This window comes from Hylobates moloch, unplaced genomic scaffold, assembly GCF_009828535.3.
Source record: "Hylobates moloch isolate HMO894 unplaced genomic scaffold, HMol_V3 SCAFFOLD_16, whole genome shotgun sequence".
Taxonomy (NCBI): Eukaryota; Metazoa; Chordata; class Mammalia; order Primates; family Hylobatidae; genus Hylobates; species Hylobates moloch.
The window spans coordinates 55,594,089-55,616,857 of NW_026652291.1; the positions used below are offsets into that span (position 1 = coordinate 55,594,089).

Below are 22,769 nucleotides of genomic sequence, written 5' to 3' on the forward strand. Positions count from 1 at the left end.
TTAACAGTTGATTTAGAAGCCTTCTAGAATAGTGTTGGTTGCTGATCATACTGTGGAGATCTTACCAAACTACAAAAGTAAGCATTATGAAACTCATCAGAAAGTAAAATGGAGGAAACAAAAACCTGTTGTGGGAGTGGTTTGATTTAAATGTAACAAAAGAGGAAATCTACTTCTTTGCACCCAGAAAGTGTTCAAGCTTGCACCTCTCCATGCCCCCATCAAGGGATCATTATTTAGTGAGAATAACTCAAGAGATGAGAAAATGAGTAGCTTACATAAGGAGGTAGATTCTGGGGCTTGGTTCTAACCCCCGTGATTATGGGGGTTCCTGAGAAGTGGAGGGAGAATTGCAACATGTATTAGGAGAGGTACTTGGGCAATGAGGTTTGCCATCTGGAGAGCAAGTGTCTTTTTTTTGTTTTGTTTTGTTTTTTGTTTTTGTTTTTGTTTTTTCTGAGATGGAGTTTCGCTCTTGTTGCCCAGGCTGGAGTGCAATGGTGCAATCTTGGCTCACCGCAACCTCCGCCTCCTGGGTTCAAATGATTCTCCTGCCTCAGCCTCCCGAGTAGCTGGGATTATAGGCATGTGCCACCATGCCCAGCTAATTTTGTATTTTTAGTAGAGACGGAGTTTCTGCATGTTGATCAGGCTGGTCTGGAACTCCCAACCTCAGGTGATCTGCCTGCCTTGGCCTATCCACCTGCCTTGGCCTCCCAAAGTGCTGGGATTACAGGTGTAAGCCACTGCACCCGGCCTTTTTTCTTTTTTCTTTTTCAAAACTTATTAAAACAAGCAAATAAACAACAACAACAAAACGAGGTCTTGCTACTTTGCCCAGGCTAGTCTTGAACTCCTGGGCTCAAGCGATTCTCCTGCCTCAGCCTCCTAAAGTGTTGAGATTACAGGCATGAGCCACTGCACCTGGCCAGGAGGGCAAGTTTTAAAACTGGCCAGGTCACTAGTCACAATAGCAAAGACTTGGAACCAACCCAAATGTCCAACAATGATAGACTGGATTAAGAAAATGTGGCACATATACACCATGGAATACTATGCAGCCATAAAAAATGATGAGTTCATGCCCTTTGTAGGGACATGGATGAAGCTGGAAACCATCATTCTCAGCAAACTATCACAAGGACAAAAAAACAAACACCACAGGTTCTCACTCATAGGTGGGAATTGAACAATGAGAACACATGGACACAGGAAGGGGAACATCACACACCAGGGCCTGTCGTGGGATTGGGGGAGGGGGAAGGGATAGCATTAGGAGATACACCTAATGTTAAATGATGAGCTAATGGGTGCAGCACACCAACATGACACATGTATACATATGTAACAAACCTGCACGTTGTGCACATGTACCCTAAAACTTAAAAGTATAATAAAAAGAAAATGGTTGTGAATATTTTGAATCTAATAATAAATTTTGCCTTTCTTAAAAAAAAAAAAAATCTGGCCAGGTGTTGTAACTCATGCTTGTTGTAATCCCAGTACTTTGGGAGGCCGACTCAGGAGGATCATTTGAGACCAGCCTGGATAATGTAGTGGGACCTTGTCTTTACTAAAAATAAATTTCAAAAAATTAACCTGGCGTGGTGGCATATACCTGGAGTTCCAGCTACTGGACAGGCTGAGGTGAGGGCAGTGCTTGAGCCCAGGAGATGAGCCAGCAGTCAGCTATGATAGTGCCACTGCGCTCCAACCTGGGCAACAGAGCACGAACTTAGCTTAAAAAAAAATAGTTTTAAAACTGAAGGTGCTTTCTTGTTGCTTTTCTCTTGGATTATGGGGAAAGTCACTTTCAGAGTGGAGTTTCAATTTTTTTCCTTTTCTGTTGTATTTCCCTTTAGTTACCCAGGCTTCAGGAAAATCTAACGCTTGGGTACTGCCTATATGTGGTGGCAGAAAGTGAAGAGAGAGGCCAGTATAGGACACAGACCTGCCCCACATCTACTGTTCCCATGGTAGAGTCCTAGGTTGATCTTAAAGGCAGCTTTGATGATTCACAGATGATTGGCTGCAGTTGTAGCAGAATTAACCAGCTTACCAGGTTAAATATTGGGGTTGCATATGGGTGGGCTTCAGACTCAAAAATTGATGGAAGTGCCAGCCGGGCATATGGTGCTCATGCATGTAATCCCAGCACTTTGAAAGGCCGAGGCAGGTGGATCGCTTGAGGTCAAGAGTTCGAGACCAGCCTGGCCAACATGGTGAAACCCTGTCTGTACTAAAAACAAAAATTAGCCAGGCATGGTGGCGTGCGCCTGTAATCTCAGCTACTCGGGAGGTTAAAGCAGGAGAATTGCTTGAACCCGGGAGGCAGAGTTTGCAGTGAGACGAGATCTTGCCGCTGCACACCAGCCTGGGCAACAGAGTGACATTCCATCTCAAAAAAAAAAAAAAAGAAAATAAGAAAAAAGAAAAAAAATTCTGATAGAAGTTCTGCCTCATTGATCTGCCTAATGTGATCAGGGATAACATAGGATCCAAGCTAATCCTGCCACTTAGCAATTCAGAGCTATGCATTTAGATAAAGATCTCTGTCCAGCCCTGTGAAATATGAGCAGAGGAGCAGAGGTAGGTGTGTGTGTGTGTGTGTGTGTGTGTGTGTGTGTGTGTGTGTGAGAGAGAGAGAGGGAAAGAGAGACAGAAAGGGTGAAAGCTGTTAGTAGGTCTGTAATTCTTGGTAAAAGATTGGAGGGGAATCTATTACTTTATTTTTTTACTAGTGTCTCCAGAGGGCAGATGTAACTTTCCAGATGGCCTTGAAAAATGTGACTCTTATTCTGCAACAAAAAACAAAAACAAAAACAAAAACCCATCATTTTTCGTACTCCCCTCAGGTTCCTGGTAAGAAGCGTGAGATTCTATAAAGAGAGAGCCCAGGGTTTTGCCTGTTCAGCTGCCCCTGGTCAGGAGCTTATGTGTGAATCTCCCCAGAAACACTTCCCAACCATAGGACATTTCCCTTGACTCTGATTCATCCACGAGTCCCCAGAGTATTTTGCTACCATCCTTCCAAACAATCCATGCCAGTCGTTGATTATGATCAGAAGCATGGCCACGCAGACTCCCTCAGGTCACCCTGTCCCTCTCCTGATTGAAGATTTTCCCCAGCATCACTTGGTGGGAATTTTCTGGACTAACAGAAGCCAGAGGGAAAAGGCTGCACTTCTGCCTCTGCTGCTGACTGGCTGTGAGTTCTGAGGCAGGTCCCTCAGTCTGAGTTTGGTTTTTCACCTGTGAGACAGGGATGATAATAGTGGTGGTGGTGACATGGGTTTTTTGTTTTTTTTTTTTTGAGACAGAGTTTCCCCTCTGTCGCCCAGGCTGGAGTACAGTGGTGTGATCTCGGCTCACTGCCACCTCTGCCTCCTGGATTCAAGTGATTCTTGTGCCTCAGCCTCCTGAGTAGCTGGGATTACAGGTGCGCGGCACCACACCTGACTGATTTTTGTATTTTTAGTACAGTCAGGGTTTTGCCATGTTGGCCAGGCTGGTCTAGAACCCCTGACCTTAAGTGATCCACCTGCCTCGGCCTCCCAAAGTGCTGGGATTACATGCATGAGCCACCACGCCCGGCCTGGTGGTGACATTTGTTATGTTCACCCATGGAGGTCTTAGCGTTCTCGAACAGTAAGATGGATGTCAGAGCCAAACGTCAACTTGAAATCTGGATGGAAATGTGAGTTCCTGTGGGTATTTCTCACGGTTTACAAATGGCTTGATTCCTTCTTTCCCCTTCTCAGCTGCGTACCACATTTGAAATGAACAAACGGGGCACCTGGACTTCCAGCTCCCTTTGCTCACAGCAGCTGTCTGCAGATCTACTGCATCTCTGCATGAGCAGGGTCCTCAGCCCCCGCTGCATGGCAGGGGTTGGAGATGGACTATGGATCCGCTCCCCTTGGTCTCCCAGGCTGGCCTCCTTTCAGGCCCTACCTGATCCTGGACCAGATCTTATCAATCTTCTCCTCTCACGCTTTCTCTTCACAGAAGGTGACCCAAGACAAGGAGTCATCATCTCTCCTTATCTGCATCTGGCAGGCCAGGCCATGCGGCAGGTGCTCTGGGTACCAGCTGCCCATTGTTATGTAGAGGAGCAAGTTCCTGAAGGGAGTGGCTACTACAGGACAGAACCTGGGACACGCCAAGTATTTGATACCAATTATTATTACTCTTCTTACTGGAGCATAGTGGAGTGACCTGGTTTTGCAAATGTGTTTCCTTTAATTCCTCCAGCCTATCAAATGAAACAACTCCTCAGCTCAATACTCTGATTTCATTGTTCCTAGAAGAATTTAGGGTTGTAGACCTTCCCAGGCAGGCTGTAAATGCTATTTTGGTCTGTGGGACCTCCAGGACCTGATTGAAAGCAGCCTAGCCTGTGAGAAGCTCTGCCGTGGAGGATCAGGCAGCACTGGGACCTTGGGCTTCCAGGGTGCCAAGGTCTCACAAAGCCTGGCCCCTGGGACAGGGCTCCCTCCAAGCCCGAACCTCAGGGGAAGGCTCAGCAGTCACAGCCCACCAATGTTTCAGCTGCCAATGCTACTCAGAGAGGGCAGTGCTGCTGCTGTCTGGAGGGGCGCAGCCCTGAAGGTTACGGAAGACAGTGGGCAGAGAATGTGGAAAATCACCCAGAGGTTGCTGCTCACACTTCATATCTTCAGAGCATCACCCCTCATTTTATAGCTGGAGAGATGGGGTGCACAGCCAGGGAAAGCCAGGAACAGGTTCCGGCTTCCATCACTCAGATACTCAGGAATCCTTGGGTACCCCACACTGATTCATACTGCACTGAGCTGTCCATGGCACCGAACCATTTGTCCACTGATGCTTCTTCCCTCCAGGGACACTGTCCGTTTTCAACAAGGGAGGATCCCAGATACTCACCATGGGCATTCACTTTATAAACGTCCCAACTGTGGCTCAGGGGTCGGTCCTTGCACCTTATTAGGATTTACCTATGACTTTATCTGCACTCACATAAGCACTAGGGGGACAGGAAGCTGTTACTCCAGTCCCGGGGGCCTCTCTCCCGATGCCTCCATTTTAAAGACTTTGTTTTGTTTGTTCACAGTGTAGATCTACTGACTTGTTTTGTTTGTTCACAGTGTAGATCTACTGACTTGTTTTGTGTGTGTTTTAACTCATGAATTCCACGGCTGCCTCAGTGAAGACAAGAACAGCATCTTCTTTGCATCTTGCACCATCCTCGCACTTATTGCTCAGGAATAGTTGATTATCCAGTTCCATAATTAATCTATCTGTCTTTCCTTGAGCACCTACAATAGAGTTCTAGGTTCTGCAGGGAATACAAAAATGAGTAGACATGAATGGAGAGCAGGGCAAAAGAGTGGAGAAAGTCAGGGTAGTAGCTTATTTCATAAAGTTTGGTTGAAAACAGGAGAGAGACCGGGTTGAGAGGATTGTAGAAGTGCACGGGGAGGGAGGTTGTGGTTGAAGATAAACGGAGGTGACTAGTGGGTAGATAATTGATGGAGCGAAGGGTGGAAGAGCCTGGAGGGAAGGAGTGGGCCAGGCAGCGTGCTGAGCACGGGCAGATTGATTCCTGAAAAAAAGAGTCACCTCTTCAGCAAGACTAACAGAACAGGGAGGGAAGTGAAGGTGGGGAGGGAAGGGAGAACAGAAGGAGATGTAGCTAAATTTGGACACGGATGTGAAAGAGAAAATGGCTCACCCTAATGTCCTCAGGTTTTCACTGTTGAATGAAGGAGGGGATGTAAGCCCCAATATTAAAGTGCCAGACTTGACAAGGTTCCATTTCTGGGATGATTGGGGGTGGCATATGTGACTCAGAAATGGCCCTGTGGCCTGATTGAGGGAGGTCAAGGGAAAAAGAGGGGAAAGGAGAGCAAAGTTGGGGAAATAGGAATTATCTCTAGGGCCATCTTTTCTTTCCTCTCCCACTCACACCCCATGTATCAGGATCCTGAGGCCCATCTGGCCTTCCTCAAGTTCTAAAGTTCTCTCTCCTTCCCTCGTGGTGTACTTTGCTGGCTAAGTAACTACTTGCTGTTACTGGTTCAGTAGGTGCTCCTGGCTTTGTGTGCTCTCCTCTCTCAGGTACCAGTGTGATATTCTTAGAAGATGGGAGAGGCACAGTTAGATTTTGGTTCACATAGTCTGTGATACTTTGTTATGGCAGCCCCAACAAACTAATACAATAACCTTACAGCTATATTTTAAAAGTATGAGATATTAGCTGGGTGTGGTGGCATATGCCTGTAATCCCAGCTACTCAGGAGGCTGAGGCGCAAGAATCTCTTAAACCTGGGAGGCAAAGGTTACAGTGAGCCAAGATCACGCCACTGAATTCCAACCTGGGCAAAAGAGAGAGACTGTGTCTCAAATAAATAAATAAATAAATAAATAAATAAATAAATAAATAAATAAAATTTAAAAATTAAAAGTATGAAATATATTTCATCAGCATTTTAAGGATTATTTGATATGTCAAAAACTGAGTTATAGAGTAGTTTAGACTCTATAAATAAACCAATCATAAATATATTCAAGAAGAAGGTATTTACTTAACAAAAGACTTAACATTAAACATTTGTTCAAATTCATCTACTCTTTTCATGAAAAATATTTCTTAAAACAAGGTTTTGTTAACTATGGCAGAGTAGTCATTAATTTCCAGCAAACCTGGCTGCTTCCCCTGTTAGCACATGGGATTAAATTATCCCCTGTGAAGGGACTGGTGTTTTGGGACATGGGACATTGTCTTAACCCAGGCAGCTATAACACATATACTGCAGACTGGGTGGCTTAGACCAGGGGTCCTCAGTCCTTGGGCCATGGACTGCTACTGGTCCATGGCCTGTTAGGACCTGAGGTGCAGAGCAGGAGGTGAGCAGCACTCCAGTGAGCCCCACCTCCTGCCAGATCAGCAGCGGCATCAGATTCTCACAGGAGTGCAAACCCTGCTGTGAACTGTCATGTGAGGGATCGAGGTTGTGTGCTCCTTATGAGACTTTAATGCCTCCCACCACTGGTCTGTGGACAAATTGTCTTCCACAAAATGAGTCCCTGGTGTCAAAAAGGTTGGGGACCGCTGGCTTAGACAACAGAAATTTTGTTGTTTAATTTTTTCACAGTTCTCGAGGCTGGACAGTCCAAGATCAAGGTGCCTGCATCTGGCGTCTAGCGCAGACCCTATTCCTGGTTTGCAGGTGGGTGTCTTCTTGCTGTGTCCTCACTTGGCAGAGAGAAAAGAGAGAGCAAGCTCTGTGTCTTTTTATAAGAGCACTAATACCATTCATGAGCCTGCCATCCTCATAACCCAGTCACCTCCCAAAGGCCCTGCCTCCTAATACCATCACGTTGGAGGTTAGGATTTCAACATAGGAATTTGGGGTCCACAAACATTCAGTACATAACAAGTGCCTATAATAGAAATTCTTCTCACACTCTTTGAGTGCACACCATGCAGTGTGCTAGATGTCACTCCCAAATGTCATTCCCTGAATTCTCACAACAGGCCTAGGAGATGGGCAGGTATCCCATGGCACATACAACAATATCAGAACTTCAAGTGGTTAAATAACCATCTGCAGTTACAGAGCTAATCATTAGGGAGAATGTTCCCTAGTTCTGATAGGCCAGGGGTAGATCCCAGCTCTGCTGCATCCCAGCAATATGACCTTGGCAGGCAGCTCAACTTCTCTCTACCTCAGTTTCTTCGTTCGTAAAGTGGAGACATGGTACTATGCACATCATGGAGTTATTGGACAGATTAAATGAGATAATATATCTTCTTGGCACAAAGCCTGGCACATACAAAGTCCTCTAATATTATCTATTATTATTGCTTTAAGAAATATGGTAAGTAAAAATAATATCAGACACTCTATAGCAGTGTTTACAAAGAGCTTTCTGTTTTGTCAGATGAGGAAACTGAGCTGAGAGAAGTTAAATGACTCAATTGCGGCCCCCTAGCCAGTAAGCTGTGGGAAGGGGACTCAAACCAGCCTTTTGACTCCCAGCAGGGCAGAGCTGCAAAATTCTGACAGCCACTCCACTAGTCAGTGTCCTTGAAATAATCAAAGCTCCTATCTCAGCTTAAAAGTCATGTCTCTGTGTGTGTGAATTTACTGTGGAAGAGGGAAAGGGCTCAGACTCTTATCCTGTTGTGTAAAGTTCTTCTTGCTTTACATCTCTGCTAGTCAGGGTTCTCCAAAGAAACAGAAACAATAGGATGTGCATAGAGAGAGAGAGATTGGTTTTAAGGAATTGGCTCATGTGATGGAGGCTGGTCAGTCCAAAATTTACAGGGTGGGCCAGCAGCTAAAGATCCAGTAAAGAGCTAATGTTGCAGTTGAGGTCTGAAGGCTGTCTGCTAGCAGACTTCTTGCTCAGGAGAGGCCAGCCTTCTGTTCCATTCAGGCCTTCAGATGATTGGTGAGGCTTATCAGATGTTATGGAGAGCCATCTGCTTTACTGAAAGTCAACCAATTTAAATGTCAGTGTCATCTAAAAACACCCTCACCAGGAACACCCACAATAATATTTGACCAAATATCTGGGCACTTTGGCCCAGCCAAATTGACATGTAAAATTAACCATCACAACATCTTTGCCTAGCTCCATCAAGAATTGGCTGAGAGATCTTATGCAAGGTACTGACCTTAACTCCCACTCACCACGTGCCCTGGAAAGATGAAAAAGTGCTGTAGGATAAGGTTGAGTCTTTGAACCCTACCCTCCCATCCTTTTTCTTTCACAAGAAGAATGCTGTTAATGAAGCAATTCACTTTGTTTCATTTTCAGTCTATCCACTTGTGGTATCAGGCTGGTAGGTGAACCTTTTTTTTTTTTAGTTTCCTCTTTTCTTTTGACATGGTGGTAATATTTTATTTTTATGTTAACTACAAGCTTGCATGCAACTAAAGGAACCAGGGAGGGAAGCTGTGTTTATAATCTCTTTAATTATGGTACTTGTTTAAGATTAGCCAAGCCTGGCTCATTTTTTAAAAGTCAGTTTTATCGAGGTAGAACTGCTGATTGCAAAAGTAGGTTTTAAAAACATTCCATATCTGTATAGAAATGGTATGAAACTGAAAGTTAAATTCTGTGTAAACTGAAATAGCACCATCTTGAATGTCAGGGAAAGGACATACTTTGTAAACTGGTCTTGATGGTGGTGTGCCTAAAATGCAGGGGCAAAATTTAGCCTTTTTTTTTTTTTTTTTAGGCTAGTCAAGTGAAGCAAGTGGGAGTGGAGAGGGAATAAAGAAATCTGTAACTGGTTGTGATCAATTAGTTGTAAACACTACTGCACTCAGACCAGCCAAAAATTAGCCTCTTAAGTGTTAAAACTATAAAACAAAAAGCATGAGGCAGCAGATTTGTGAAACTTTTAAAATAACTTCCAGTAATTTAAATTTAAATAATTTAATTAAATTATTAGGTAAACCTGCCAAGGCCAGTAAACAGAAATTCTCACCCAGTAACCAGTGCAAGTAATAATTCTAATGGAATACTCAGCTGGCAAGATATCTGAAGTACGGCAATGGAAGGACTCTGATGAATAAACTAACCACCTTTTATTTATATGGCACTCTAAGGTTTTGAAAGGACTTTCATTAATATTAATCTTGTTTATTTCATCCTTACAACCACCTGATGCCATAGGACAGCCAGATCTCTTTCTCCCCGTTGAGACCAAGAGAGGTCCAAGGTCATATAGCTGCAAAGTGGCAGGGAACAGAACAGACTGAGATCATCTTTCCTCTGCATTAGCATCAGTCCAAGGTCTTTGTTGGGTGCCTGAGACTCACATCTAGGCCCAGGGGTGGGTGGAGGAGAGTGATGGACAGAATCATTATAGAAGAGAATTATGGCCATTCTTACAATTGACCCATCTCAAGAAAAATAGAGTTCATTCAAAATGGTATTGCCATTTTGAATTAGAGACTTCGGGTCATATAAATGTGCAAGCCTGCACATTTACTCCCCAGAATGAGACAACACAGAAGAAAAATAAAAAGAGAGGGAATGAGCACTTTAACAGAATTTAAATATTACTGCCTTTTTCACGCCCAAACTTTGAGGAATGGCAGTGGAGGAGGACAAGGGAAAGAGTGCTGCTGGGGACAGTTCTCTCCCCAAGAGAAGAGAGTCACACCGCCAGAGCTGTGAAAGATGAATCACATCTATTACATCAGGACTTGGTACACATTTCCTGGGAAACTTGTCACTGAGGATATAATAGAGATGACTGTTCTTTTGGGGAGATTAGCATTTTCTGGAGGGAATAGTATAAATCAATTTGGGGTTAAATGGCAAATTAAGATGAAAATTAAACGAGTGTAATACGGCTTTTGTGGGCTGTGTTCACCTCTCCAGGAGGTCAGCATGGCCAGACTATGTGAAAGAGAAAATGTCAGACTTGGTCGCAAAAGTGAAAAGGGGTAATATTTTTTATCTCACCTTCCTTGACAGGAGGGGCTCTTTTTAAAATCGAGATGACACCTCTCAGTTTACAAGGCACTCCCCTGTGTATCATTTACGCTCTACCAAGCAGATGCATGGTTCCTGTTTTCTAGATGAGATAGCTTAAGGCCACAGCTAAAGGCACATACTGGGCCTGCAGCTCAAAGCCCGTGTCCTCTCCACACCATCACAAGGCCGACCCCCTCAGTCTCTAGATGGGGGCAGAGTGGCTGATGCAATGACTTATTGGCTCCTTGTTATAAAGGTAACCAACAATATTGTTCTGCCCAGACATGGGGCAGTCCTGGTCAAACTAAGATAATTGGTCACCCTACTTCTATATTTTCATTAGTACTCACAGGAGATTCTCCAAGAACCACACTGAATGCTAAGACATTTTAGGACACAGGTATATATATGCATGGGATTTTCATATAGTTTCATTCTACCTAAACAGTATTTGCCAGCATTTTAAAATTCACTCTTAGCCTCCTAAGATTGCTATTTTGATTTCTTTTTCTTCTTCACTTCTTCATAGTTCCTCATGAACATTGTTACTGTCTCAGATCACCAAAAAGTGGACAGGGATGAGGAGTGGAAGCAAGGAAAAATAAGGAAAGAAATGCACTGGATCCTATTGTTTACAGTGCGTTGAGGACCGATCTATAGCAGGAATTCCCAAACTTGAACATGGTGGTGGGGAGCCTCTAAGACAGCCCCCAGGATTCCCGCCTCTTGCCATTCATGCTCTTGGGTAATTCTCTTCCCTCTTCCCTTGAGTAGATTTGTCTTGAGGGCTCACTTTTATGTTTGTGCTTCACCTCCACCTCTCACTTCTCTCTCTCTCTCCCTCTCTCCCTCTCTCCCCTTCCCTTTCTCCCTCCCTCCCTCTCTCCCCTTCCCTTTCTCCCTCCCTCCATCTCCTTTCTAACCCTGGGAAAGGCCAGATGCCGTGCTGTGAACAGCCCTATAGACAGGTCCCTGTGGTGAGGAACTGATGTTTCCAGGACCCGAGGCCTGCTGAGGGCCAGTTAGGTGAGCTTGGAAGGAGACTCCCTAGCGCCAGCAAAGGCTTGAGATGACAAACATCTTGACTGCAGCGCCATGAAAGACCATGAGCCAGGATCATAAGGCCAGGTCAGTCCCAAAGTCCTCACCCATATAAACTACAAGATGATAAATATTGGTGGTTTTCAGCCTTGATTTTTAGGGTAATTTGTTCAGAAGCAATAGATAACTAATACAAACGTGTATCAGAACCACTTAGATAACAACTTAATAAAATGTGTATTCTGGGTCACACCCCCAGAGATATTATTCAACAGATGTGGCCTGAGATCTTTGCCTTTTCACCAGGAATCCCAGGAGAATCTGAACTGAACAAATTTCTGCTTGAGAGCACACAGAATTAACTCTCACCTGGGAAGGCCTGGCCAGAGGGAAGACCATAAGGAAGGGAGAATTGTCAGATAAAAACAAGATGCCCAGTTATATTTAAATTTCAGATAAGTAACAAATAATGTTTTAGTCTTAAGTATACCCCATGCAGTATGTGGGACATATTTACATAGAAACAGGATTTGCCGATTATCTGAAATTCAGATGTAACTGAGTGTTCCATATTTCTGTTTGCTAAATCCAGAGGTCCCACAGGAAGTGAAGGCCCAATGGGAAGTAAAGTGGTGCCTCCTTTTCCTGGATGGCAGGATTTTTCTCCTTAAGGACATGGAGGCCTAGGCTCTTCCTTCTTGTGGGGAGGTGGCCTCCAATGGCCTCGAAGTCTTGGTGTCCTTCTCCCTGAGCTGCAGGTTGCCCAGGATAGGTCCTGCCCCTCCCACTCCAAAGACTCCCACCAGACTGAGTCACTCCTGGATGTTCTGGTGGGAGGGTTTTGGGGAGTCCCCCACACAGCCCCACCTCGCCTCCAAGAGGCTGGAGGCCCCACAGGTGGGTACGGTGTTGGTGGCCAGCCCCTTAGTGGCCGTGGCCGGTGGGTGGGCGAGGAGACTGGTCCAGTCGGTGGACCTCATGCCTGGTGGGCGCTGCCCACGGCACTGGGAACTTCCTTGCTCCTTTTGGTGCTGTTGGCACAGCCTTTCCAGAGCAGCGAATGAATGCCAGTCTCCTCCCACACCCCTCCAGGAACGCAGACCAACACAGCTGCTCTATTAAATGTGTGCACTTCTTATTCTGAGTATGTCTGGGTCTCTGATGAGCTCTGTTTATTGCAGCCCTCAGTCCTGTAAAGAGGAGGATGGTTCCAAAGAGCCCTGAATGCGGGCGGTTTTATGAAATCAGCCTCTCACTTCTTTGTATATACTTTCGTGTCACAGGAACAGCCTTAATTTTGATGTTTATTTTGAACTATGAAATATAAGATGAATGAGAGTATGAGTGTATGTATGAGCGTGTGTGTATGAGCGAGAGAGAGAAAGACAGAGAGATTGGCTGGATAGACTGAAATGCTTAAGGTGGGGATGGAAGATGAAGACTGAGAAAATGTGTGGCTGTGGTAGAATCAGAAACTTTAATACGTGCTTTGAAAGCAGACCTGAAAGTGAGGTAACATCACTCTGCTGTGGTTCGGCCTCACTCAGCGGCCTGATGCAAGCCAAACACCCACAGGAGGGGAACTCCGCTCAGTCTCCCTCCTGAGAGAAACTCTGGAGGTGTCTGACCTTTTGAGAGCAAGGAGGAGGTTTGGAATCAAGTGTACAGAAGCTCTGTTTGTCCTGGGGGCTCTTAAAGGCTCTAGGAGAACACTTTGGGTGCTGCTTTATATTAATAAAACCAGCATAGCTAAAACAAAACATATTCAAAAAGTAGAATCCAAGGATGATGGTGCCACTGCACATCTTGTACGTCAGGAAGAATCCCATGTTCCTGGACCCACACCCCTGGTGTAGCTGACTTGGAAAGCTGAAGAAGACCATGAAGCTAGATTTATAGGATGTTACAGAGCCAGAAGGTACTTTAATAATCTAGGCCAGGGCCCAGTGCAGTGGCTCCTGCCTGTAATCCCAGCACTTTCAGGGGCCAAGGCGGGAGGATTGCTTGAGCCCAGGAATTCAAGACCAGCCTTACAACATAGCGAGCTTCTGTCTCTAGAAAAAGTAAAAAATTAGCAGGGCATGGTGGTGCAGGCCTGTAGTTACAGTACTCAGGAAGCTGAGGTAGGAGGATCGCTTGAGCTCAGGAGATCAAGGCTGCAGTGAGCACTCCAGCCTGGGCGACAGAGCGAGACCCTATCTCCAACAAACAAACACAAAACATCCAGGCCAGGTTCCTGTCTAACAGAGAAGAAGCAAGGCTCCCACTTTGGCCTTCAGTTTGACTTCTCTGAGCATCTGAAAAATAGTAGCAACCTCACAGATTTATTGTGAAGATTAAGTGCAATGATGTATATAAAGCTCTTGGCACTTTGCACTCAGTACATGGGAGCTGTTATTGTTTCGCCGGTTCTGTGTGCTTGAGTGCGTGGTGGCAAGGTTGGGGTGGGCAGGGGGCGCTGTTTCAGCATAGTACAAAAAAGAGCTCAGCTTCCTGAGACAGGGTTCTTACATATTTAGAGTCTTTTTAATTGGAAAGGACAAAATAGGCCATTTAATTCAATCCCTTTGTTTTAGAACTGATGAAACTGAGCTCCAGACAAGTGAGGGCTCGCTCTGGAGCCCACGACGGCCTCCTGTTCGGGAATCCTGTATCGTGCCTACACAGTAGGGAAACTGCTGTGCTTTTAGCCTAGAAACTCCGCTGCGAGTCATTTACACAGCAGCAGATGGGAGTTCCTGTACACCAGACCAAGTGCTTGGTTGGATCTTTTCAGAGACCACCGGCGCCATCATGGTGGGCCTCTGAACTTTTGTAAATGAATGAAAGTGCTACATAGAATTACATACAAAGGCAAGTCTGGATTTGAAATTAATGACCGTGGGATTCAGAAATGATTTTGAGATAAAATGAATAGTTCAAGAAAATTTGCATCGCAGTAGACAACATTGCTTAGGAAAACTCCTCTGTAGAATTTCAGAGACAAAGATCATGTCTGTTGTTTTAATTCATAGCCTCAGGGGGTTGGAGAGAGGAGGAAGAGTGAGAGTTCTGAAGCTCTTTTTTTTTTTTGAGACAGAGTCTCGCTCTGTCACCCAGGCTGGAGTGCAGCGGTGTGATCTCAGCTCACTGCAACCTCCACCTCCCGGGGTCAAGCGATTCTCCTGCCTCAGCCTCCTAAGTAGCTGGGACTACAGGTATGTGCCACCACACCCAGCTAATTTTTGTATTTTTAGTACAGACAGGGTTTCACCATGTTGGCCAGGATGGTCTCGATCTCCTGACCTCATGATCTGCCTGCCTCGGCCTCGCAGAGTGCTGGGATTACAGGCGTGAGCCACAGCTGTGCAGAAATAGGACTATTTTCTCTTTCTGAAATAGACTAGCTTTTAAATATATAGTAATGTCTAGCATTGGTCAAGCGCTTGGCATGTATTTTACTTATTTGTTTAATCTTCACAACAACCTTAGGAGATAGGTGCTAGAATTATCCCATTTACAGATAAGAACACTGAGACCAAAGAGTAGCTTATTCATGGTCAAATAGCTAGTAAACAGCAGTATCGGGACCAAATCTCTGATTCTGGCTTCAGAGCCATTCTCTACCCTTTTGAGAGAGTCCAGGTACCAAACCTATGAGACTAAGAACTATTAAACCTTCCCTGTGCACGTGTGCATTTCATCATGTCACTTTCCCAAGGTTAAGTGTATGCAGCTGAATCCTCTTGGTGCTTAACACCCTAGTCTACCCCTACCATACTGTTGATCTGGAAATTCTGCAGAAACATAGGCGGAATATTTTATTTTCTAATCTCCAGTGCTCAGCCCTTACTTTATGGCTGCTGGAAGAAAAGCCAGAGCTAGCTCTGCTCTTTAGTCTATAAATAGCATAAGGAGCCAGCACCAGGCTTAGTATTAATAGTTTTTTTTTTGTTGTTGTTTGTTTTTGAGACAGAGTCTTGCTCTTTCGCCCAGAGCTGGAGTGCAATGGAGCCATCTCGGCTCACTGCAACCTCTGCCTCCTGGGTTCAAGCAGTTCTCCTGCCTTAGCCTCCCAAGTAGCTGGGATTACAGGTACCTGCCACCATGCAGGGCTAATTTTTTTTTTTTTTTTTTGTATTTTTAGTAGAGACAGGGTTTCGCCATGTTGGCCAGGCTGGGCTTGAACTCCTGACCTCAGGTGATCTGCCCACCTCAGGTGATCCACTGCACCTGGCCTGGATGTATACGAATTTATCATATATTAAAGAATATTTCAGGCCAGGTGTGGTGGCTCACGCCTGTAATCCCAGCACTATGGGAGGCTGAGGCAGGCGGATCACTTGAGGTCAGGAGTTCAAGACCAGCCTGGCCAACATGGTGAAACCCCGTCTGTACTAAAAATATAAAAATTACCCGGGTGTGGTGGCAGGTGCCCGTAATCTCAATTATTTGAGAGGCTGCAGCAGGAAAATTGCTTGAACCCAGGATGCGGAGGTTGCAGTTAGCAGAGATTACGCCACTGCACTCCAGCCTGGGCGACAGAGTAAGACTCCATCTCAAAAGAAAAAAAAAAAAGAATATTTCTATTGTGTCTCATCTTACAGATAATGCTGAAATAAATATTTACACACGTGTATTTTTGTCTTGGACTGGTTTCTTTATTATTTATGAAAAAACATCCTAGAAGTGGAATTGTTAGGTCAAAGAATATTTGTATTCTAAATTTTAATTGATGTTTGCATATGCCACAAAGAGGTTGCACCAATTTGCTCTCAGTGAGAAGGAATTTTTTCTTTTTCTTTTTTTTAATATTTTTATTATACTTTAAGTTCTAGGGTACATGTGCACAACGTGCAGGTTTGTTACATATGTATACATGTGCCATGTTGGTGTGCTGCACCCATTACCTCGTCATTTACATTAGGTATATCTCCTAATGCTATCCCTCCCCCCTCTCCCCACCCCACAACAGGCCCCAGTGTGTGATGTTCCCCTTCCTGTGTCCAAGTGTTCTCACTGTTTGATTCCCACCTATGAGTGGGAACATGCGGTGTTTGTTTTTTTGTCCTTGCGATAGTTTGCTGAGAATGATGGTTTCCAGTTTCATCCATGTCCCTACAAAGGACATGAACTCATCCTTTTTATGGCTGCATAGTATTCCATGGTGTATATGTGCCACATTTTCTTAATCCAGTCTATCATTGTTGGACATTTGGGTTGGTTCCAAGTCTTTGCTATTGTGAATAATGCCGCAGTAAACATACGTGTGCATGTGTCTTTATAGCAGCATGATTTATAGTCCTTTAGGTATATACCCAGTAATGGGATGGCTGGGTCAAATGGTATTTCTAGTTCTAGATCCCTGAGGAGTCACCACACTGTCTTCCACAATGGTTAAACTAGTTTACAGTCCCACCAACAGTGTAAAAGTGTTCCTATTTCTCCACATCCTCTCCAGCACCTGTTGTTTCCTGACTTTTTAATGATGGCCTTTCTAACTGGTGTGAGATGGTATCTCATTGTGGTTTTGATTTGCATTTCTCTGATGGCCAGTGATGATGAGCATTTTTTTTTTTTTTTTTTTGAGACGGAGTCTCGCTCTGTCACCCAGGCTGGAGTGCAGTGGCGCAATCTCGGCTCACTGCAAGCTCCGCCTCCCGGGTTCACGCCATTCTCCTGCCTCAGCCTCTCCGAGTAGCTGGGACTACAGGCGCCCGCCACCACGCCCGGCTAATTTTTTTTTGTATTTTTAGTAGAGACGGGGTTTCACCGTGGTCTCGATCTCCTGACCTCGTGATCCGCCCGCCTCGGCCTCCCAAAGTGCTGGGATTACAAGCTTGAGCCACCGCGCCCGGCCGATGATGAGCATTTTTTCATGTGTCTGTTGGCTGCATAAATGTCTTCTTTTGAGAAGTGTCTGTTCATATCCTTCGCCCACTTGTTGATGGGGTTGCTTGTTTTTTTCTTGTAAATTTGTTTTTGTTCATTGTAGATTCTGGATATTAGCCCTTTGTCAGATGAGTAGATTGCAAAAATTTTCTCCCATTCTATAGGTTGCCTGTTCACTCTGATGGTGGTTTCTTTTGCTGTGCAGAAGCTCTTTAGTTTAATTAGATCCCATTTGTCAATTTTGGCTTTTGTTGCCATTGCTTTTGGTGTTTTAGATGTGAAGCCCTTGCCCATGCCTATGTCCTGAATGGTATTGCCTAGGTTTTCTTCAAGGGTTTTTATGGTTTTAGGTCTAACATTTAAGTCTTTAATCCATCGTGAATTAATTTTTGTATAAGGTGTAAGGAAGGGATCCAGTTTCAGCCTTCTACATATGGCTAGCCAGTTTTCCCAGCACCATTTGTTAAATAGGGAATCCTTTCCCCATTTGTTGTTTTTGTCAGGTTTGTCAAAGATCAGATAGTTGTAGATGTGTGGTATTATTTCTAAGGGCTCTGTTCTGTTCCATTGGTCTGTATCTCTCTTTTGGTACCAGTACCATGCTGTTTTGGTCACTGTAGCCTTGTAGTATAGTTTGAAGTCAGGTAGTGTGATGCCTCCAGCTTTGTTCTTTTGGCTTAGGATTGACTTAGCGATGCGGGCTCTTTTTTGGTTCCATATGAACTTTAGTTTTTTTCCAATTCTGTGAAGAAAGTCATTGGTAGCTTGATGGGGATGGCACTGAATCTATAAATTACCTTGGGGAGTATGGCCATTTTCATATTGATTCTTCCTACCCATGAGCATGGATTGTTCTTCCATTTGTTTGTATCCTCTTTTATTTCATTGAGCAGTGGTTTGTAGTTCTCCTTGAAGAGGTCCTTCACATTTCTTGTAAGCTGGATTCCTAGGTATTTTATTCTCTTTGAAACAATTGTGAATGGGAGTTCACTCATGATTTGGCACTCTGTTTGTCTGTGATTGGTGTACAAGAATGCTTGTGATTTTTGCAGATTGATTTTGTATCCCGAGACTTTGCTGAAGTTGCCTATCAGCTTAAGGAGATTTTGGGCTGAGACTATGGGGTTTTCTAGATATACAATCATGTCATCTGCAAACAGGGACAATTTGACTTCCTCTTTTCCTAATTGAATACTCTTTATTTCTTTCTCTTGTCTGATTGCTCTGGCCAGAACTTCCAACACTGTGTTGAATAGGAGTGGTGAGAGAGGGCATCCCTGTCTTGTGCCAGTTTTCAAAGGGAATGCTTCCAGTTTTTGCCCATTCAGTATGATACTGGCTGTGGGTTTGTCATAAATAGCTCTTATTATTTTGAGATACATCCCATCAATACCTAATTTATTGAGAGTTTTTAGCATGAAGGGCTGTTGAATTTTGTCAAAGGCCTTTTCTGCATCTATTGAGATAATCATGTGGTTTTTGTCTTTGGTTCTGTTTATATGCTGGATTACATTTATTGATTTGCATATATTGAACCAGCCTTGCATCCCAGGGATGAAGCCCACTTGATCATGGTGGATAAACTTTTTGATGTGCTGCTGGATTTGGTTTGCCAGTATTTTATCGAGGATTTTTGCATCGATGTTCATCAGGGATATTGGTCTAAAATTCTCTTTTTTGGTTATGTCTCTGCCAGGCTTTAGTATCAGGATGATGCTGGCCTCATACAATGAGTTAGGGAGGATCCCTCTTTTTCTATTGATTGGAATAGTTTCAGAAGGAATGGTACCAGCTCCTCCTTGTACCTCTGGTAGAATTCGGCTGTGAATCCGTCTGGTCCTGGACTTTTTTTGGTTGGTAAGCTATTAATTATTGCCTCAATTTCAGAGCCTGTTATTGGTCTATTCAGAAATTCAACGTCTTCCTGGTTTAGCCTTGGGAGAGTGTATATGTCCAGGAATTTATCCATTTCTTCTAGATTTTCTGGTTTATTTGCATAGAGGTGTTTATAGTATTCTCTGATGGTAGATTGTATTTCTGTGAGGTGGTGATATCCCCTTTATCATTTTTTATTGTGTCTATTTGATTCTTCTCTCTTTTCCTCTTTATTAGTCTTGCTAGCAGTCTATCAATTTTGTTGATCTTTTCAAAAAACCAGCTCCTGGATTCATTGATTTTTTGAAGGGCTTTTTGTGTCTCTGTTTCCTTCAGTTCTGCTCTGATCTTAGTTATTTCTTGCCTTCTGCTAGCTTTTGAATGTGTTTGCTCTTGCTTCTCTAGTTCTTTTAATTGTGATGTTAGGGTGAATTTTAGATCTTTCCTGCTTTCTCTTGTGGGCATTTAGTGCTATAAATTTCCCTCTACACACTGCTTTAAATGTGTCCCAGAGATTCTGGTACGTTGTGTCTTTGTTCTCATTGGTTTCAAAGAACATCTTTATGTCTGCCTTCATTTTGTTATGTACCCAGTAGTCATTCAGGAGCAGATTGTTCAGTTTCCATGTAGTTGAGCAGTTTTGAATGAGTTTCTTAATCCTGAGTTCTAGTTTGATTGCACTGTGGTCTGAGAGACAGTTTGTTATAATTTCTGTTCTTTTACATTTGCTGAAAAGTGCTTTACTTCCAACTCTGTGGTCAATTTTGGAATAAGTGCAGTGTGGTGCTGAGAAGAATGTATATTCTGTTGATTTGGGGTGGAGAGTTCTGTAGATGTCTATTAGGTCTGCTTGGTGCAGAGCTGAGTTCAATTCCTGGATATCCTTGTTAGCCTTCTGTCTCGATCTGTCTATACGGACAGTGGGGTGTTAAAGTCTCCCATTGTTATTGTGTGGGAGTTTAAGTCTCTTTGTAGGTCTCTAAGGACTTGCTTTATGAATCTGGGTGCTCCTGTATTGGATGCATATATATTTAGAATAGTTAGCTCTTCTTGTTGAATTGATCCCTTTACCATTATGTGATGGCCTTCTTTGTCTCTTTTGATCTTTGTTGGTTTAAAGTCTGTTTTATCAGAGACTAGGATTGCAATCCCTGCCTTTTTTTGTTTTCCATTTGCTTGGTAGATCTTCCTCCATCCCTTTATTTTGAGCCTATGTGTGTCTCTGCACGTGAGATGGGTTTCCTGAATACAGCACACTGATAGGTCTTGACTCTATCCAATTTGCCAGTCTGTGTCTTTTAATTGGAGCATTTAGCCCATTTACATTTAAGGTTAATATTGTTATGTGTTAATTTGATCCTGTCGTTGTGATGTTAGCTGGTTATTTTGCTTGTTAGTTGATGCAGTTTCTTCCTAGCATCGATGGTCTTTACAACTTGGCATGTTTTTGCAGTGGCTGGTACCAGTTTTTCCTTTCCATGTTTAGTGCTTCCTTCAGGAGCTCTTTTAGGGCAGGCCTGGTGGTGACAAAATCTCTCAGCATTTGTTTGTCTGTAAAGTATTTTATTTCTCCTTCACTTATGAAGCTTAGTTTGGCTGGATATGAAATTCTGGGTTGAAAATTCTTTTCTTTAAGAATGTTGAATAGGCTGGGTGTGGTGGCTCACGCCTGTAATTCCAGCACTTTGGGAGGCCGAGGTGGGTGGATCACATGGTCAGGAGATCAAGACCATCCTGGCTAACACGGTGAAACCCCATCTCTACTAAAAATACAAAAAATTAGCTGGGCGTGGTGGCGGGCGCACGTAGTCCCAGCTACTCGGAAGGCTGAGGCAGGAGAATGGCATGAACCGGGGAGGTGGAGGTTGCAGTGAGCCGAGATTGCGCCATTGCACTCCAGCCTGGGCGACAGAGCGAGACTCCGTCTCAAAAAAAAAAAAAAAGAATGTTGAATATTGGCTCCCACTCTCGTCTGGCTTGTAGAGTTTCTGCCAAGAGATCCGGTGTTAGTCTGATGGGCTTCCCTTTGTGGGTAACCCGACCTTTCTCTCTGGCTGCCCTTAACATTTTTTCCTTCATTTCAACTTTAGTGAATCTCACAAGACACAATTATGTGTCTTGGAGTTGCTCTCCTCAAGGAGTATCTTTGTGGCATTCTCTGTATTCCCTGAATTTGAATGTTGGCCTGCCTTGCTAGGTTGGGGAAGCTCTCGTGGATAATATCCTGCAGAGTGTTTTCCAACTGGGTTCCATTCTCCCCGTCACTTTCAGGTATACCAATCAGACATAGATTTGGCCTTTTCACATAGTCGCATATTTCTTGGAGGCTTTGTTCATTTCTTTTTATTCCTTTTTCTCTAAACTTCTCTTCTCGCTTCATTTCATTCATTTGATCTTCAATCACTGATACCGTTTCTTCCAGTTGATCAAATCGGCTACTGAAGCTTGTGCATTCGTGATGTAGTTCTCGTGCCATGGTTTTCAGCTCCATCAGTCATTTAAGGCCTTCTCTACATTGGTTATTCTAGTTAGCCATTTGTCTAATCTTTTTTCAAGGTTTTTAACTTCTTTGCAATGGGTCCGAACTTCCTCCTTTAGCTCAGAGAGGTTTGATTGTCTGAAGCCTTCTTCTCTCAACTTGTCAAAGTCATTCTCCATCCAGCTTTGTTCCGTTGCTGGTGAGGAGCTGTGTTCCTTTGGAGGAGGAGAGGCGCTCTGATTTTTAGAATTTTCAGTTTTTCTGCTCTGTTTTTTCCCCATCTTTGTGGTTTTATCTACCTTTGGTCTTTGATGATGGTGACGTACAGATGGGGTTTTGGTGTGGATGTCCTTTCTGTTTGTTAGTTTTCCTTCTAACAGTCAGGACCCTCAGCTGCAGGTCTGTTGGAGTTTGCTGGGGGTCCACTCCAGACCCTGTTTGCCTGGGTATCAGCAGCGGAGGCTGCAGAACAGCGAATATTGCTGAATAGCAAATGTTACTGTCTGATCGTTCCTCTGGAAGTTTCATCTCAGAAGGGTACCTGGCTGTGTAAGGTGTCAGTCTGCCCCTCCTTGGGGATGCCTCCCAGTTAGGCTACTTGGGGGTCAGGGACCCGCTTGAGGAGGCAGTCTATCCTTTCTCAGATCTCAAACTCCGTGCTGGGAGAGCCACTACTCTCTTCAAAGCTCAGTTGGAAATGCAGAAATCACCCGTCTTCTGCGTCTCTCATGGTGGGAGCTGTAGACTGGAGCCATTCCTTTTCGGCCGTCTTGGAACCGCCCCTCTCTGAGAAGAAATTTTCAGTGCTGAGTCTAACCATCCTTGTTATCTAACTAGAGTTTTATATAACTAACATACAGCTTTGTTGTGTGCTATGACAGGTAAATCAGATGATAAATATATTAAACAAATGGACACATTTGTCAAAATGTTTTGAATTGCTTAATGGGAAAGAGTGTGAGAGCCTGATGAATCTCTGGCAATGACACTCTTGTGGCAGAGAAGAATCAGGTGTGGTTTT

General features: G+C 44.1%; 1 protein-coding gene across 1 annotated transcript; it reads left to right on the forward strand.

Annotated features, from left to right (window-relative positions):
* Positions 1-3,623: 3,623 nt before the first annotated feature.
* Positions 3,624-12,719, forward strand: LOC116484474 (putative uncharacterized protein encoded by LINC01599). Its single transcript, XM_032179216.2, is given in 6 exon segments — positions 3,624-3,697; positions 4,490-4,784; positions 7,137-7,211; positions 11,012-11,115; positions 11,117-11,169; positions 12,319-12,719. Coding segments are annotated over 6 exon segments (1,002 nt in total).
* The last annotated feature ends 10,050 nt before the right edge of the window (positions 12,720-22,769 follow it).